At 34.4% G+C, this 16,170-nt stretch overlaps 1 protein-coding gene and 1 long non-coding RNA gene across 3 annotated transcripts in view; both read right to left on the bottom strand.

The window, feature by feature from the left end:
• Nucleotides 1–6,786: 6,786 nt before the first annotated feature.
• On the bottom strand, nucleotides 6,787–12,363 carry LOC112021744 (F-box protein At3g07870). Its single transcript, XM_024054312.2, has 3 exons — nucleotides 11,057–12,363; nucleotides 7,173–7,402; nucleotides 6,787–7,051 (listed from the first exon to the last, which is right to left on the bottom strand). The coding sequence occupies exons 1-3, from the start codon at nucleotides 12,256–12,258 to the stop codon at nucleotides 7,035–7,037; spliced, it is 1,449 nt and encodes a 482-aa protein (XP_023910080.2). The 5' UTR covers nucleotides 12,259–12,363; the 3' UTR covers nucleotides 6,787–7,034.
• Nucleotides 12,364–13,775: 1,412 nt separating this feature from the next.
• LOC112004764 (uncharacterized) overlaps nucleotides 13,776–16,170 on the bottom strand; it is a 5,716-nt gene continuing 3,321 nt past the window's right edge. Inside the window, exons 2-5 of one of the 2 annotated variants that reach the window (XR_010624281.1) lie at nucleotides 15,980–16,136; nucleotides 14,439–15,731; nucleotides 14,012–14,189; nucleotides 13,776–13,886 (exon numbers count right to left, since the gene is read on the bottom strand). This is a non-coding gene — a long non-coding RNA (uncharacterized LOC112004764). The remainder of the gene's footprint in view (nucleotides 13,887–14,011; nucleotides 14,190–14,438; nucleotides 15,732–15,979; nucleotides 16,137–16,170) is intronic. The other variant, XR_010624282.1, reaches the window with a different exon arrangement.

Here is a 16,170-nt window from a genome sequence, read left to right as displayed (position 1 = left end):
GCAGTGTAGAGGCCGATTGGACTGATCTGGCTCATTACCCTTAATTGCTGTTGTTGAGAGTTTTTCCTTGTTTGAAATATTGACCGCATTAAACACTTGTTGATGGGATTGCTGGGAATTAGAGTTAATAGGAGCAATAATTGGTTAGCTGTCATGCATGGGTAATGTTGCTTCAATATCACTTATTTTTGCTGCCAATGTATCACTCTTTACTTCCACAACCAAAATAAGAGGTGCATTAAATGGGCTGGACTCTTTAATGATTGGCTGGGATTTCGGACTTTCAGAAATTCTCATCGTAGTTGTAGAGTTTGAAACCACTGCCAGCTTTGAACACGATGTCAACATTAATGAGGAATCAATTCTACAAAACTTGGATTCCATAACTGATGTAACGTCCTCTTGCACCATCTCAATGTTTTCTTGCACCATTTCATTGCCACCTCCCTCAATCGAAGCTACTATGCTAGATTCACTATTGTTGGCAATCTCCTTTTCCCTCCATGCAAGTTAAGATTAGGTCCTCTCAAACATCTCAAGCACCACGATTACACCTTTCCTTGTTGAACAGTGTGGAGAAGCCCGAAGTGATGGACCAACTTTTTGTTATGAAATCCATAAGGTGCCTTTGCTTTGAATCCATAGTTCACAACTCTTGTCATCGTGACTCAGCTTGCCACGCCAATAGCAAAGATTCAAGATGAACTTGTGAGATCGCTAATCACTTTGAAGGTAAAACCTGAATCCTCCCTCCTTGAGAGAGACATATTTCGCCAAGTATCTGTGAGTTCCTCCATTAAGACAGGTTGGAAGAAAGAACGAAAAAGAACTAAACACAAGAGGAGACAAAAGACTGCTTCCCCTAATCCCACAAGAAAAATCCCATAAGCTCTAGAGATAAACTTGTTATCCCTAGAGAGACAAAAACAAAACAATCCTTCATAAGGAAGGGACAAAAAACTTCTACTGACTAAGAGAAGAGGAAGTACCCATCAAAAGAAGAATTTAAAACAATCAGGTATCGTTTTTATTATTATCATATGACTAAACAATACTATATTATGATAGGATTAGACCTAAGGGATAAATCGTAACTTTCGTTAAATCATTATGAACTATAACTTTTTATAGACGGTATGTTTTGTCATTGAAAGTTTGCAAGTATTTTTAATATTTTTTTAATTTTCCTTTCAAATTTAGATTAAAAAAAAAAACTATCAAATTAGTTGAAATTTTACAGGTCTTTTATAAAAAGTCTAGGCAAAACACCTGATGAGGACAAATTTTTCGCACAACATGGCTTCATTTCATTGGCGACCCGCACCACGTCAACACTATTATGGATTTTGGGAAGATCTCTTCTAAAGCCCAAAAGAGCTAATATTTACACAAAAAAGGCGTCAAAGCCCATGGTTCAATCTCATAGCACATCATCTCATTTTTGGCCCATGATCCAAGCTTATGAGTCTCATCAGGGGAATTTTGGGAGTCGTGGTTTGGAGGGCCAAGAAGTGTGTTCAGTGAAACTCCAGTGGTTCAAAGTTGATAAAGGAAAGCATGTTACTTGGCATGTCTTCCCCAATTCCCTGAACTCTGACGGGTCAGTGTGCAATAGGTAACATTTGGGTAAGCCACTCATATCACATAACACTTAAAATGATAAAACTCTCCATGCTCTTTACGTAAAAAATAATGTTCATCATATAATATAAGTTTAAAAATGTAATTATAGTATTTCATATAAATTATATTATTATCATCTAAATCAATTCCAAGCTCATGGCTAAATATATATTAGTATCTTATATCTAGCATTAAATGCTCTCTTTACTCTCCAAGATTTGGTTAAAATACAAAAAGACTATAATTACATCTCTAAAACTTCATCAACCAACTAGTTTATTACTTACCAAAATTATATATGGACTAAACATATAATTTTTCCAAGAGAGGAAACTTAACCGAAAATATCAAAAAAGGCTCTAGCAGAAGCTGCAACAGTTTTCTGCAAAAGCTGAAATAGCTCCAGCGGAAGCTGTAAATAGCTTCTGCAGAAGCTGTAAAAACTACAGCAAAAGCTGCAGAAGCTCTAGCAAGTTGACACGTGTCCTAAAATGATGTCATTGCCCATTAATGCCCAATCCCAACAGCTTGTTGTCATACCCAGAGAAACAAGAGGATTCCATAAAGATTATCTTGCCTTTTTTAGCCAAATCATGAATTTAATGCCAAATATTTTTTCCTCCAAGCAAGATGACATTTGGATGATATCATTCAGCTGTGATAGCTGTGATTGACAGCTGTTACAGCTATAACATCAGCTTTGAAGTCTCTAGCTTTCTTCTTTTGGCTAAAAAACAAAATCCCTCTAATGAAACCACTTACCTGGTCAAAGACTTTTCCTTATTTGCTGAATTTCCCTTCAACTTGTTCTGATCTAGTTACATAGCTTGGCTCTATATAAAGAGGATCAAGCTACACACTAGAGGGGACCCATCCCTCTCTCATCTTCAATGTTTTGAAACTCCATCTTGCTGCCATATATCTAAAAGATCTCCATATCTTTCCTCATCCCTCTCTCATTCCCAATATTCTGAAACTTCACCTTGCTGCATATATCTCTAAACTCTTCCATACTTCTCCGTCTCCCTTACAAAAATATCTCTTCTTAGATAACACCATTACATTACATATATTACAACACCATTACCCATCCTTCCCACACTCTATTATTCTAAAGTATCATCATTTTGCTGCCCAAAAACACATTTCTATCTCATTTTTCATTTCTCATACAAAATCTCCTTTTTTAGAAAGCAACATAACTCATGACATAACACAAAAAACCACTCCAGCAACAGCTCTAATCTAATGTATTTACTACATTTAACCTTCATATCATCTATCTCACACTTCCATATATTTCATAAACACATTCTTCACCAAATATCCATATATACTCCTCATATATCTTTAAACTCCATGTCTCACAAAGTATACATACACAAGATCCATGTCCAACAAAGTATCTACATATAATTCCTATACATATTACAAACACCATATCTCACAAAATATACACATATATATATTCCTTACCATCTCCACACATCTTAAAACATATCAAATACTCTTCCAAGAACTTATTACTAAAAGCCCTTTCTCATGGAAGATATATATTTACAATGCCAAAAGCCCTTTTTATGAAAGACAAAATACTAAAAGTCATTATCATGGAAGGCAACATCACTCAAACTTGGCTAAAAACTAAAAGGACATTACATGGGGAAAATCATTTAAGTGCATGATTAAGGGGACAAACTTAACCAACCAATGCACACGGTTGGACATGCTCTCTCTCCCTATAATTGCACCCATTTCTCCCTTTCAAATATAAACGTTGCTGAAATGTCTAAGTCTACTGTTGTTCTACGGTTGGAGCTACAAAACATGAAGATAGGTCATCATATTTATATTATTAAGTATATTTTATTCATTGTCATTATACCACTCAACTAATGTTATTATGTTGCTGGACTCATTTTCTCATGTTGCTGAAATGTTAAGGCCCACTGATGTTATACGGTTGGAGCTACAAAATATGAAGAACATGAAGGTTATCAACCCATTAATGCTAAATGGCCAGAGCCACAAATCATATAAAGAATGAAGTGCTGCTACACAGCTAGGGTCAAAAACGTAAAAGATAAGTCAATGTTTTCTCCATCTTTGAAATTACATTATTAAGCATATGGTAATTCATTATTATTTTATCGCTGGATGCAAGTTATTTTAATATCATCTCACTATTTAATGAACATGATCTCACTAATACTTCATTAATGAATATACATATTAATAGATCGATCTACCATCACCCTTGGACACATATTATTTGGACATGAACCACCCTTGGACACATATTATTTGGACATGAACCACCCTTGAACACATTTTTTTTTGGAAATGAACTACCATTGGACCATTTCTAGACATACCTCATTATGTTGAACATGAACCATGAATCGCAACTAGACATGGACTATTGGACTCATCCCATTGTTGGACATTGGACAGCTAATTAAACACTTTCTAATATTGGACATCACTTAATAAACATAATAATAACGTATCAACTCACCATCTAATCAAAGCTATCATGCTAAGCATATCATTTACTTATTTCAACCATTATCATAATTCTAAGACTTTGGGCTTTATTTATTTTGTAGGCTTAAAAATACACCGGAAGCCATTGGTCTATGCAGCCCAATGTTGAGTTCCGGGATGAACTCCCAAAAACAAATCTAGGCCTAGCAAAGTCACACCTCCAACGAAAGACATGTGGCTACATGCAAAAAACCGCCCCCAACAACACCCAAATTGAGGGGAGAAATAATGTACACCCACCTCCACAGCAACTTAAAATCATTGATCAATCAATGAGCTCACTACAACTTCGGGGTGGAGCTTGTACTAACAAAAGAAATAAACCTAAAACCTTCACAAATTATGGAGATGTTCATCTATGATCAATCAATGAGCTCATTACAACTTCGAGGTGGAGCTTTATTAGTGACACTAGCATATAAGATACTGGGGTGGAGAGCTATTTGTTACTCCAAATCTTGACTTTTATTACATCAACAATTCTCCATCTCATACACATATTAAGCACCATAAACTGTCCTCCAAGCATAAGCCCTTCCCATAAAACTTTGGGCTTTAAGGGATGGGGTTATACTTGTGTTAATTTAAACCGGTTGGTTCTTGAAATTGAAGTTGATGCTAAAGTTGTTCTTGGTTGGGTGACGGAAGAGTTTAACTATATTTTACACCATGCTTCTCTTATCATGGATTGCAAGACCCTCATCAACCAGATTCCTTAGGTGAAGATGAAGCATTGCTTTCATGAAGCCAACAAGTGTGCAGACTTACTAACTAGGAAGGGATTGTGCACTGACCAAGACTTTCATTTATTTTGGCAGTCCTCCTGTGAATTTATCTTTACTTCTCCTTTATGTTTGTACTGGTTTGTATTATGAGAGGGTATGCCCTCTGAATATGTATCAGACTTTCCTCTTTAGTTTTTCTATATAAGCGGCATTTTCTACCTAGAAAAAGAAGAAGCATACGAACCAGCTTCATTCAGATTCGCCTCCATAAAATTGCTTGTTAGAGAATATCCGGCTTTGTTTACTCTATAAAGAAGTGAACTACTATCATTCATCAACTGCCACCCTACTTTGCTAATAAAGCTAAATTAAATTCATGAAGCGCCTAAAATCCCATTCTCGCTTTTGACTTGGGTACTTACATTTTGTCCCATCTAAACCAGTTGATTTTCCTTTCTTTGTCCATATGACCGTACTGGAATTCTCACATTTTAGAACTCAACTCTTTGCATAATTCCTTTTAGAGTTTAAAACAACTAATAGCGAATGTAGAAATGGCTTAGGCCACTACCTTGATTAGAATTTCACTTGAGATAGCAACTTCTTTTCCACTTTTGAAGCTTCTTCAGTAGTCCATACCCTTTCTCTTATTTCAATAAATGCTTGTTTTTTTATCGTCAAATTTCGAAGGACAATTCAAGGTATTTTTCATACCACTTCATTGTTGGAACTCCTAGCAAGATTTTGATTTCCTCTTGCCTCTCCATTAAGAACAACTAGATGATGTCCCGCGCGATGCGCGGATACTTTATAATCTCATTTTCAAATAATTTATAACTAATTTTTATGACCCATATAAAGTATCTAATCTTGTGGTATAATATTTACATAATAAGCTTCAATTATCTTATTTATTAAAAAAGAGGAAAATAAAAAAGAAACATAAATTACTAAGCATAACATAATCTATGGCCAAATGCTCTAAGAAATTATCCTTTGGCACCAAGACCAAGTCTTCTACTTGGAACTCTCATGGTGTATATCTCTAGAATTTATAGAATACATACCAAGAACTAATACCCTAAAAATTTCCCACGCATAAGGGGCATTTTTGCCACCATGAATTTTCAATCCAAGTGTTGCAAATATGTCATCAGTTATAAAAGCATTGCCTATGTGGTAATCAAACACTGTAGTTAAGGCCTAAAAGAAAATTTAAAAAAGGAGACTGTGAATTTTCATTCATAGATCAACTTTATTGCAATCATGATCCAAGTTGGGGAACTAATAGATTCATAAAGAATTTCACATAGTCAAGAAAAGTAGCGGGTAGTGACAAAATTTGATAGTAATTTTTTCAAAATAGTCAAAGGATATCATATGCTAAGTTTCAACTACTGGAATTGGTTCATAGTCTAGAACTATAATAATAATATAAAAATTAAAGAATCAATAGTTACACTAATTTTTTAGGTTGCTTGACAAAACTTAAGAGGATAAAAAACTAATTGAAGTGAGATAGGCATGCCAAGAGGATAAAAAAATAATTTTATAACCTTTTGTGGNTTTCTTTTACACTTTCACGTGTCATGATTTTATATATTCAAAATTTTGTGTGGTAAATGCATCCGAAGTGGCTACCATTACATATAGTTTTGGGTAAAAAAAAAATGAATTTGTAAGGTAAAGAAGGCTAAACAGGGTACACGGTAAGAAGAGGAAAATTAAAATTGGACATGCCTTGTTTTAAATTTAATTATATGCTATAGGAGGTAAATTGTAATTTTCATAACTATTCAGGCAGTATGTTTGGTCATCGATATCCTTTCTATCTTTCTCTCCCCCCCCCCCCCCCCCACAAAAACACACACGCAAAGATTTTAGTTTAAAAAAAAAACACTATTCACATCAAAATCATCTAACAAAGGATATTCTATCATAATACAAATTTTACTAAATTCATTGAAGACTACTTAACATACAACAAGCTACTTTTTACCAGTGTCAAATTAAGACCATCATATCCCAAGTCTAACAAAATATTAAGACAGAATCTCACTCCCACCGCACGGTCACATTTCCTGACCTGCAGAAGAGGATCTTTGTTGTTCTTGTGTTGCACTTTGATCTCCAACACCACTAAATATGTCTCCAGCCTAAAATATAAGATAAATAACTCCAATTAACATTATAACACAACTATAAATACTACATAAAGTAATTTACATTATAAAACACAATAATATATCTATAACAAAAGCACAATAAAGTAATAACCTGGGCCCCCTAATCGCTGAATCAAATGGGCCAATCTTGATTTAAAATCGGCCGCTTTCTCCAATTGTGATTTAAAAGAGGTCATTCTATCCAACTGCTGTTGTATTGCCTCTTGTTGATATAGCATTGCCTCTTGTCGCCGGCATACTGTCTTTTCAAATTGTACTACTTCTTGTTGCTGTTCTCTTGCCTCTTGTAGCAGGTGTACTCTAGCTTCATCAGATGTCAACCTGAAAATTTGGTAGCAATATATACACCAAAAGGCTTAGATGGTTGAGAAACAAAGATAATCGAACAACTGAGTAAAAACAATAAATGTCATATTAGAAAGCAACCCATTATAGAAAATCCACACAATCAACCCACTTAAACAAGAGAAAAGGGAAGTCAAGAAGATGTACACACATCAAATATCTTGCAAGCAAGATTACTAACGAATGAAGGGCTGAGGTGAGGTGGATGACTTTATCTCAAAGTGAATTCAGAAAAAGAATCCTCCAAATGTTTTAGGCATGAAGAAGAATCAAATTTAAGTGTCAATGACCTCATCTTGGTTAAAGTGAATTCAGAGAGAACCTTTTTATGCATGAAGAAGCATCAAACAGATGCATTACCAAAGAAAAAAATGAGATACAAAAATGACTAGAACCCCAAACCCAAAAATAAACACACATATCATCAATTTAAAAAATGTCAAAAACCCAATGAAACTAAGTCAAAGCAATTGATAAAAGAAGAAAGAAAAACTGGGGAAAAAAAGGTGCCTGAAAGGCCCTAATTGGCTGGTGAGAAATGAACCAAATCATAAAATTGGAAAATCAAAATAACCAATAAATCAATAAACAAAAATTTGAAGGTAGCAATGTGAAATAAAAATTTAAAGGGATAAAAAATTCAGATCAGTGAGAGTGGTGGATTGGCTTCCACACCTTTCTTTTTGGGGAACTAAATTTGAAGCAAATGTGCAATGCAACTGTTGGAGAGAGAAAAGTAAGATAATTTTTTTAGCTAATAGAGATGGTGGCCAGAGATTATGAGTTAGATATTAATGTAAAATGAAGGTTATTAGTGAAGTGGTTGGATGAGTTTTGGGGAAATGGTGTTATATAATAACTACTAGTTTGAAATCTTTAAATGCTATTTATGTCACTTTGATTCCAAATAAAAATAATAATAAAAGTGGTGGGATTGATATCAAGGATTTTCGCCATATTAGGTTTGTTGGAAATGTCTATATTCTTATTGGCAAAGGTGTAGGCTAATCTCTTCACTTAAACCAAAAACAAAGTGTTGGATAATCGTTTAAATGTGCCATAGGTGTCTTGTGAGAGACTGAAATGCTTTCATTCAAGGTTGGAAAATCCCTTATTCAATGTTTATTGCCAATGAATGTTTTGATAGCATAGCAAACTCAATAGCAGTGTTTTTAAAGTAATTTGTAACCTGGACACTGAAATGTTATATGACAAAGTTAACTAGGGCCATTTCATAAATCCATTAGACGGACTCACTCTGGTGAACATGGAGGAAGTAATACAACGTTGTGCAGGGTGGGTACTTAGCTGCATTTCAAGTTGGGAGAGAAAGTAAAGGGTTTATGGAAAATTCAAGTTGTGACTAAATTATATGCCAGCCATTAACCTAATACAACCTTCCATTTTTTTATTCAAGTTGTGTACAAAATTTAGGATACTAGGTATTGACACAAACAGAGTTGATACACAATCACATGCATTCACAAATAAGCTTTAAAATGTCAATTACATCTACTAGAATATCAAATCCATCCCACAAACACCAATAATTTTATGGCAGTAAAGAGGCATAACAATTGAGCATTTGCCACTAATTAAACAAGTCAACATCATTTGGGTAATAGACAAATAGATTAATAATGTAATAGATATGTGGACTATGGTGTTCAGTTTGTTTGGAGTGAGCTGGGTTATGCTGCAATATGTAGTGGGGCTTTTAGCATGTTGGCAAGGCAGATTTGGTTGTCATCGAAATGGGTATTTATGGTTGATTGTTCCCCACTGCTTATTGTGGTGTCTTTGAAGAGAGAAATAGTAGGCACTTTGAAGATAAGGAGAGATCAAGATCAGATTTGAAGCTATTTTTCTTTAGAACTTTAATGGATTGGTTGGCTACATTACGGAACCAATCATTTTTATCTTTTCTTGATTTCCTAGATTCTTGTAATTTTTGTTCTTGATTGTTTGCCCCCTTGTACACTCCCTGTGTACTAGGGTGCTCCCCCTTTTTGATATCAATAAACTTATTACTTATCAAAAGATTATTCAAGGAAAAGATTTGATTCAATGAATAAAAGCAATACAAGTTAATTAGACAGCAGCACATAGATAGAAAAGGAATCATAAGCTGGTCCTTTATGCTTCATTAAATATTCCTTATATATATATATATATATATTTTTTTTATTAGTAAAATTTCATTGAATAATGAAAAGAGATCACCCAAGAACAAAGGGGGCATACAATAGGTACACCAAACTAAGTGAATGCCATTCACATCAATAACAATTATTTTCAAATTTTAAACTATCCTCATTTATAGGTTTATTCATGCCCCTCAATAAGCTCAACCCAAAAAAATAAGTGAGCATCACCCTAAGTAAATAAAGAGAGGAAAAAAAATAAAGAAAAGAACAACTACAAGGACATCTAACCAACACTTAGCAGCCTAAAAAGAAGTTTATTATTTATATAAAATGGAATTTTTATTAAAAGGGAATTACCTCAGATACAAAGATGGACACAAAGTAAATCCCAGTGAAACACAAGAGAGAAAAGTTCCAGTCTAAGAGAAAGAGAATCAACAAAGTCTACAATAATGTATCTCACTATGACCCAAAAACAAAAGACAATTCAAACAAAGTTCATAGGAAAGATGATTTTGGGTGACTAGTGGCTTCCACGACCTCAAAAGTACGTAAGTTTCTTTCTCTACAAAATTCACAAAGGAGATAAGTTCCATACAACCAAGGAGTAATTACTAAACCAATTGCTCCATCAAAATTCACATGAGCCTTGAAGCTTTTGTGTTTCCTTTTTCCTATTTAGTTATATTATTTTCTAGCTTAGTGTTTTTTTTTAAAAGTTCCAGTCTAAGAGAAAGAGAATCAACAAAGTCTACAATAATGTATCTCACTATGACCCAAAAACAAAAGACAATTCAAACAAAGTTCATAGGAAAGATGATTTTGGGTGACTAGTGGCTTCCACGACCTCAAAAGTACGTAAGTTTCTTTCTCTACAAAATTCACAAAGGAGATAAGTTCCATACAACCAAGGAGTAATTACTAAACCAATTGCTCCATCAAAATTCACATGAGCCTTGAAGCTTTTGTGTTTCCTTTTTCCTATTTAGTTATATTATTTTCTAGCTTAGTGTTTTTTTTAAAAAAAAAATTAAAAAATTAAAAAAACAAAACAAAACCCTTAGCAAAATGCTGTGACTCTACCAAAAGTTACATGGTTACAACAAATTTTAAAGGTTTGGCATCATCCCATACTTTGTTGAATTTACATTAGTGCAAAACAACAAGTCATTTACAAAACATGGTATTAGAAGGCCATGGCAGATTATATCAGAAAAATCTTAGCAACCCTAATAAAACGGAAAGAGTAAAAAAAAAAATTTGATATTGAATATGGATTAGATATGACAAGTTCTGCATATAGAAAAAGATAATCACATCAGCCTTTCATTTATATTTTCTGTTTCCAGCTTGCAAATGTCTAAGCTCATCATCAACAACAACCACAAACTCGCATTTAACAGTTCGGACCACTCTTTAAAGCAATTCAATAACAAATTAACATCTGAAAGCAGTATATTGAGGTCTGAAAATGTTTACTTACAAGCAAATGCTGAAATGTTGACTTGAATCAAGCTTATCTCTGCATTTCCTCTTCCTGCTCACTCCCCTTTTGGAAACTACGTCATTTGGTTTGTCAAGCAAGACAAGGTTCTCCATATAATTATCAACACAAAAATAGTATGGTCTCCCACAAATTCCCAAATTCTTAACTTGTTTGCTCTTAGGGTCATATGAAGATAGCTCCCAATGAAGCGGTAGTTCTGACTCTACTAATATATTACCATTCTTCTGTAGACCTAATACCCTTATAAGTCCTCCATCAAGATTAACAGTGAATTGTTTAGTCCAAGAATCAACAACGCCGTACTCTTTCATCACCCAAATGGAACAGTACTTGTTCGCTGTGTGCCTATAAGTATCATGACATAAAAGAGAAAGCGATCCTCCAATTACTGAGGTATGAACATAATCCCTCGTACGGAATGCACCATTTGGCACTGATATCTCACGAAAAACCTCATCACCTAAGTCAAATGACAAAACTAATGGACAAAAGTTATCATCCCTATCATTCACTACAAAATGGACAGCCCCATTTAAAGAAGCTGATGGTCGCCCCCAATCATCAAAACTAATCCCGGGTGAAAAAGAGTCGCCAGCACTTGTTATTCTCCAAGATCCCTCATTAAGAGAGTAAACCTCAACCAGAGGCACTTTGGCCTCTTCAGTCCTTTTAGTTCCGCATCGAAATGCAATCCTCACCACCTTATAATCATTAGTCCGTGGATCAAACCCGAATGCTGAACGACACTTAACGCGGCCGTGAGTCTTGACAGTAATGCAAGGGTTTGGAAGGGTTATAAATTTTCTAATAGAGGGATTCCAAAGGACATAGCGCTCTAGTTCAAAAAGACTGAACAATCCATTCGCGGAACCGATTAACATAAAATGGTTTATACGACTACTCGTTAGTGGGAAATCAATGTGTTGAATTTGATCAGATGAGGAGTCATTGTTATCGTCAATTAATTTGTAGTGCTCTAAATAGGGTTTATCAACGCAGTGCCTAACAATTAATTTGTTTGAGTTGGAAGAACTGGAGGAAAAGTGAGAATTGATGAAGGCAGAGGTTGTGATTAGAGAGTTCCATGATTTAGAAACGCACCTGAATCGAATTAGGGATTTGACGGGAAGTCTGTGCAGAATTTCCAGCACCACTTCCTCTGGAAGATAGTCTGACATTCCTAACCCTAACCCAATTTCAAGCTTTTCTGAAATTTTCGATTTCAAACACTTGGGAATGGCGTAAACAGATAGAGATAGACAGTGTTCTGAAAACGATATCGCTTTGGTACTGACAGAGACAAAAAAAAAAAAAAAAAAAAGTGGAACTGTTTTGTTTTACCGTCAATTACTTTTTAATCAGACAAATTAGCGGCAAAGATTTTTTTTTTTTTTTTTAACTTTTATTAAAAAAATAAAAGTAGGGCAAGACTCCCGCCATTGATGAAACCCTCTAATAAATAATAATATCCTTCAAGTTTTAGTCAGGACACCATCACACTAATTTACTTGATTTTGAAAGTAAAAATTTAGGGTTGTCCAAGAGTTACTTTAGGTCGTGTTTGTGCCCAACTTGGAGTCGATCCAACTTCGTCGAGTGGCAAATCGAAGGACCTACTGTCGACCAAGATGGTTATCAAATTGGTTCGAGTTCGGCTTTGCATGAGTCGAGTCGGTTTCAATTGAAATCAAGGAGGAGACAATTGTCAGATCTCGACGAAGACTTTAATTTTCCTCTACATTTTGTTGACGATCACAAGTAGAGATTGCAAGATCTCAACCAGATCTGAGTAGAGATCACAATATTTTTGCCAAATCTAGGCAGAATCTTGGACAACAATGTGACTTTGAGTTGAATTCTTGGTAAAAATGGAGGATTCCAACAAGATTTCTAAGATATTTGGTGGTAGGCTGGTCGAGTAAGTTTATATCAAGTTTCAAGGGGGAGACCCACCACTCAACCTGCTCCCAATGGGTTTTGGAGGACACTTGTCACCAACCGCCATAGTCATTGTTTTGGGTAGCAATCGACTTGAGTTCAGATAGTTAAGGTGGGTGGATTGTAGGTGACCAGTGGACAACCTAGGTAAAATATAATTAACACCAATAAAATTTAAGCTAATACTAGTCTAGTTCAAGACATGCTTACTAAAAAAAAATTGTAAAATATGGATGTTTTAAGAAGAGAATTTAAGGTAAAGCGGACTTAAAAATAAGGGATAATAAAAAGAGAATTTATATTGGGCGTATTTTTTTTTTTTTTTAATTATATGCTATTAGTATTGGGGCTTAATAATAATTTTTTCTAAATCATTATGAAGTATGAACCATAACTTCTTACAAAGTATATTTGGTCATTGAACGTAACCATGTAATTGAGAACAATAACTCTAGGTGTACAAAATATTTCACAAAATATTTTACACCTACAAACAAATTGTTAATTGTAGATGATAAATACCTACCTACTCAACCATAGTGAAAAATATTGTTGTGATTATAGTACTACACAATAAAGAAAATCCTATCATAACACAAATTTTACTAAAATTCATTGAAGACTACTTCTAAACATACAACAAACTACTTTTCATATCAATCACAGATTTTACCAGTCTCAAATTAAGACCATAATTTCCCAACTATAGCAAAATATCATGACAGAATCTCGGTCCCACAATAAGGTCACGTTTTCCCATTTTTCGTTCATCAAAATAGTAAGGTCACGTTTCCTGATTTGCAGAAGGGGATCCTTCTTGTACTTGTGTTGCACTTTGATCTACAGCACCACTAAACATGTCTCCAGACTAAAGGAAAATAAATAAATAACTCCAATTAAAATTTTAACACAAATCTAAAAACTGCATAAAGAAATACATTTATTTTAAAAATCACATGATTTATTTATAACAAAAACATAACAAAGTATAACCTGGCCCCTTAATTGTTGAATCAAAATGATTAATTATGATTTTAAGTGGCCATTTTCTCTGTCTGCCTTGCCATTTCCTGTCAGCTGCTTAAGTATTGTCTCCAGCTGCTGTATTAATGTCTTCTGTTGGCGTACTCTCTCTTCAAGCCGGCATACTCTCTCTTCATCAGAAATTGACCTGGAAATTTGGTGGCAATATATGCAACAAAAAGCTTAGTAGTTGAGATATAAAAATGAATTGAACAACTAAGTAAAACTAACCAATACCATTTTAGAAAGCAACCAATTGTATAAAATCCACACAATCAACCATTTATACCAAAGAAAAAGGGAGTTATGAATATGGCTGCAACTAAGTTGTCAAATTTCTTGCGGAATTAAGCTGCTAAATTACAGAAGTATGAAGGGATGAGATGGATGACTTTACCTCAGAATGAATTCAAAGGAAGAATCCTCTCAATCTTGTGGACATGAAGAAGAGTCAAATTTAAGTGTGAATATCTCATCTCAGTTAATGTAAATTCAGAGAGAGAATCCTCTTGACACTTTTGAGCATGAAGAACCATCATATAGAAGCATTACCCTAGGAAAAAAAAAATAACTACTACAAAAAAATAACTAGAAACCCAAACCAAAAAAGAAATACACCTCTCTATCATCAACTTAACAAATCTCAAAAACCCAATATAACCAAGTCGAAGCAATTGATAAAAGAAGAAAGAAAACCTGGGGACAAAAGGTACCTAAAAAGCCCTTAGTGGCTAGTGAGAATTGAACCTAATAATAAAAACTAGAAAATAGAAACAATGCATGAATCAATAAACAAAATTTGGGAGAATAGCATGTGAAATCAAAATTTAAAGAAAAAAAAAATGCAGATAATTGAGGGTGGTGGATTGGCTTCTGTACCTTTCTTTATGGGGACCTAAATTTGAAGCAAAGCAATAAGAAGTAAAAGTGCAATGCAAATGTTAGAGAGAAAAGACTAAAGAGTATGATAAATTGTCTTGCTACGAGAGATGGTGGCCAGAGACTAAGTGTTAGAGAACAACGAAAAATAAATGAAGGTTATTACTGAAGTGATAAGAGTGAGTTTTGTGGAAATGGAGCCCTATAATAACTTCAAGTTTGAGAAAAAGTCCAAGTAGTCTTTCAATTCTATTTATAAATTATGTCGCTTGGATTCCGAAATACCGAGTGGTGGCATCAATATCAAGGATTTTCTCCATGTTAGTTTGGTTGGAAACAGCTACATGCTTATGGAAAAGGTGTTGGCTAATCTCTTTACATAAACCCAAAAAAGAGAAAAGGAAAAAGCAAGTGCAGGCTGATTGGTTAAAGGTACGATATTTGTCTTGTGTTAGACCCAAATGCTTACAATGAAGGTTGGCAAACTCAATAGCCGTGTTAGTGGGGTAATTTGAAAGTTGAACACTGAAATGATATAGGATCATGTTAACTAGGCTATGACTCGATTTTGGTGAAAATGGAGGAAGTGGGTTTGGTTTTCTATTTGGACAATTGGTTCTCAGTCATGCTTAATAGAAGCAGGATTGGCTTTTCCAATAGCTCAAGAGAACTAAGTCGAGAAGACCCTATTCCCATGCTTATTTTAATTTTAGTTATGAAAGTACATAATGGGACATTTGTTGGCTTACTCTCTCTTCAAGCTGGCATACTCTCTCTTTAAGCTGGCATACTCTCTTCATCAGAAGTCAACCTGGAAATTTGGTAGCGATATATGCAACAAAAAGCTTAGTAGTTGAGATATAAAAATGAATTGAACAACTAAGTAAAACTAACCAATACCATTTTAGAAAGCAACCAATTATATAAAATCCACACAATCAACCATTTATACCAAAGAAAAAGGGAGTTACGAATATGGATGCAACTAAGTTGTCAAATTTCTTGCGGATTAAGCTGCTAAATTACAGAAGTATGAAGGGATGAGATGGATGACTTTACCTCAGAATGAATTCAAAGGAAGAATCCTCTCAATCTTGTGGACATGAAGAAGAGTCAAATTTAAGTGTGAATGACCTCATTTCAGTTAATGTAAATTCAGAGAAAGAATCCTCTTGACACTTTTGGGCACGAAGAACCATCAAATAGAAGCATTACCCTAGAGAGAGAGAGAAAAAAAAAAAAAAAAAAAA

Source organism: Quercus suber, unplaced genomic scaffold, assembly GCF_002906115.3.
Source record: "Quercus suber isolate HL8 unplaced genomic scaffold, Cork oak 2.0 scaffold_426, whole genome shotgun sequence".
NCBI lineage: Eukaryota > Viridiplantae > Streptophyta > Magnoliopsida > Fagales > Fagaceae > Quercus > Quercus suber.
Note: the sequence above shows the minus strand (reverse complement) of the source record. Positions and strands in the feature narration are given on the sequence as shown.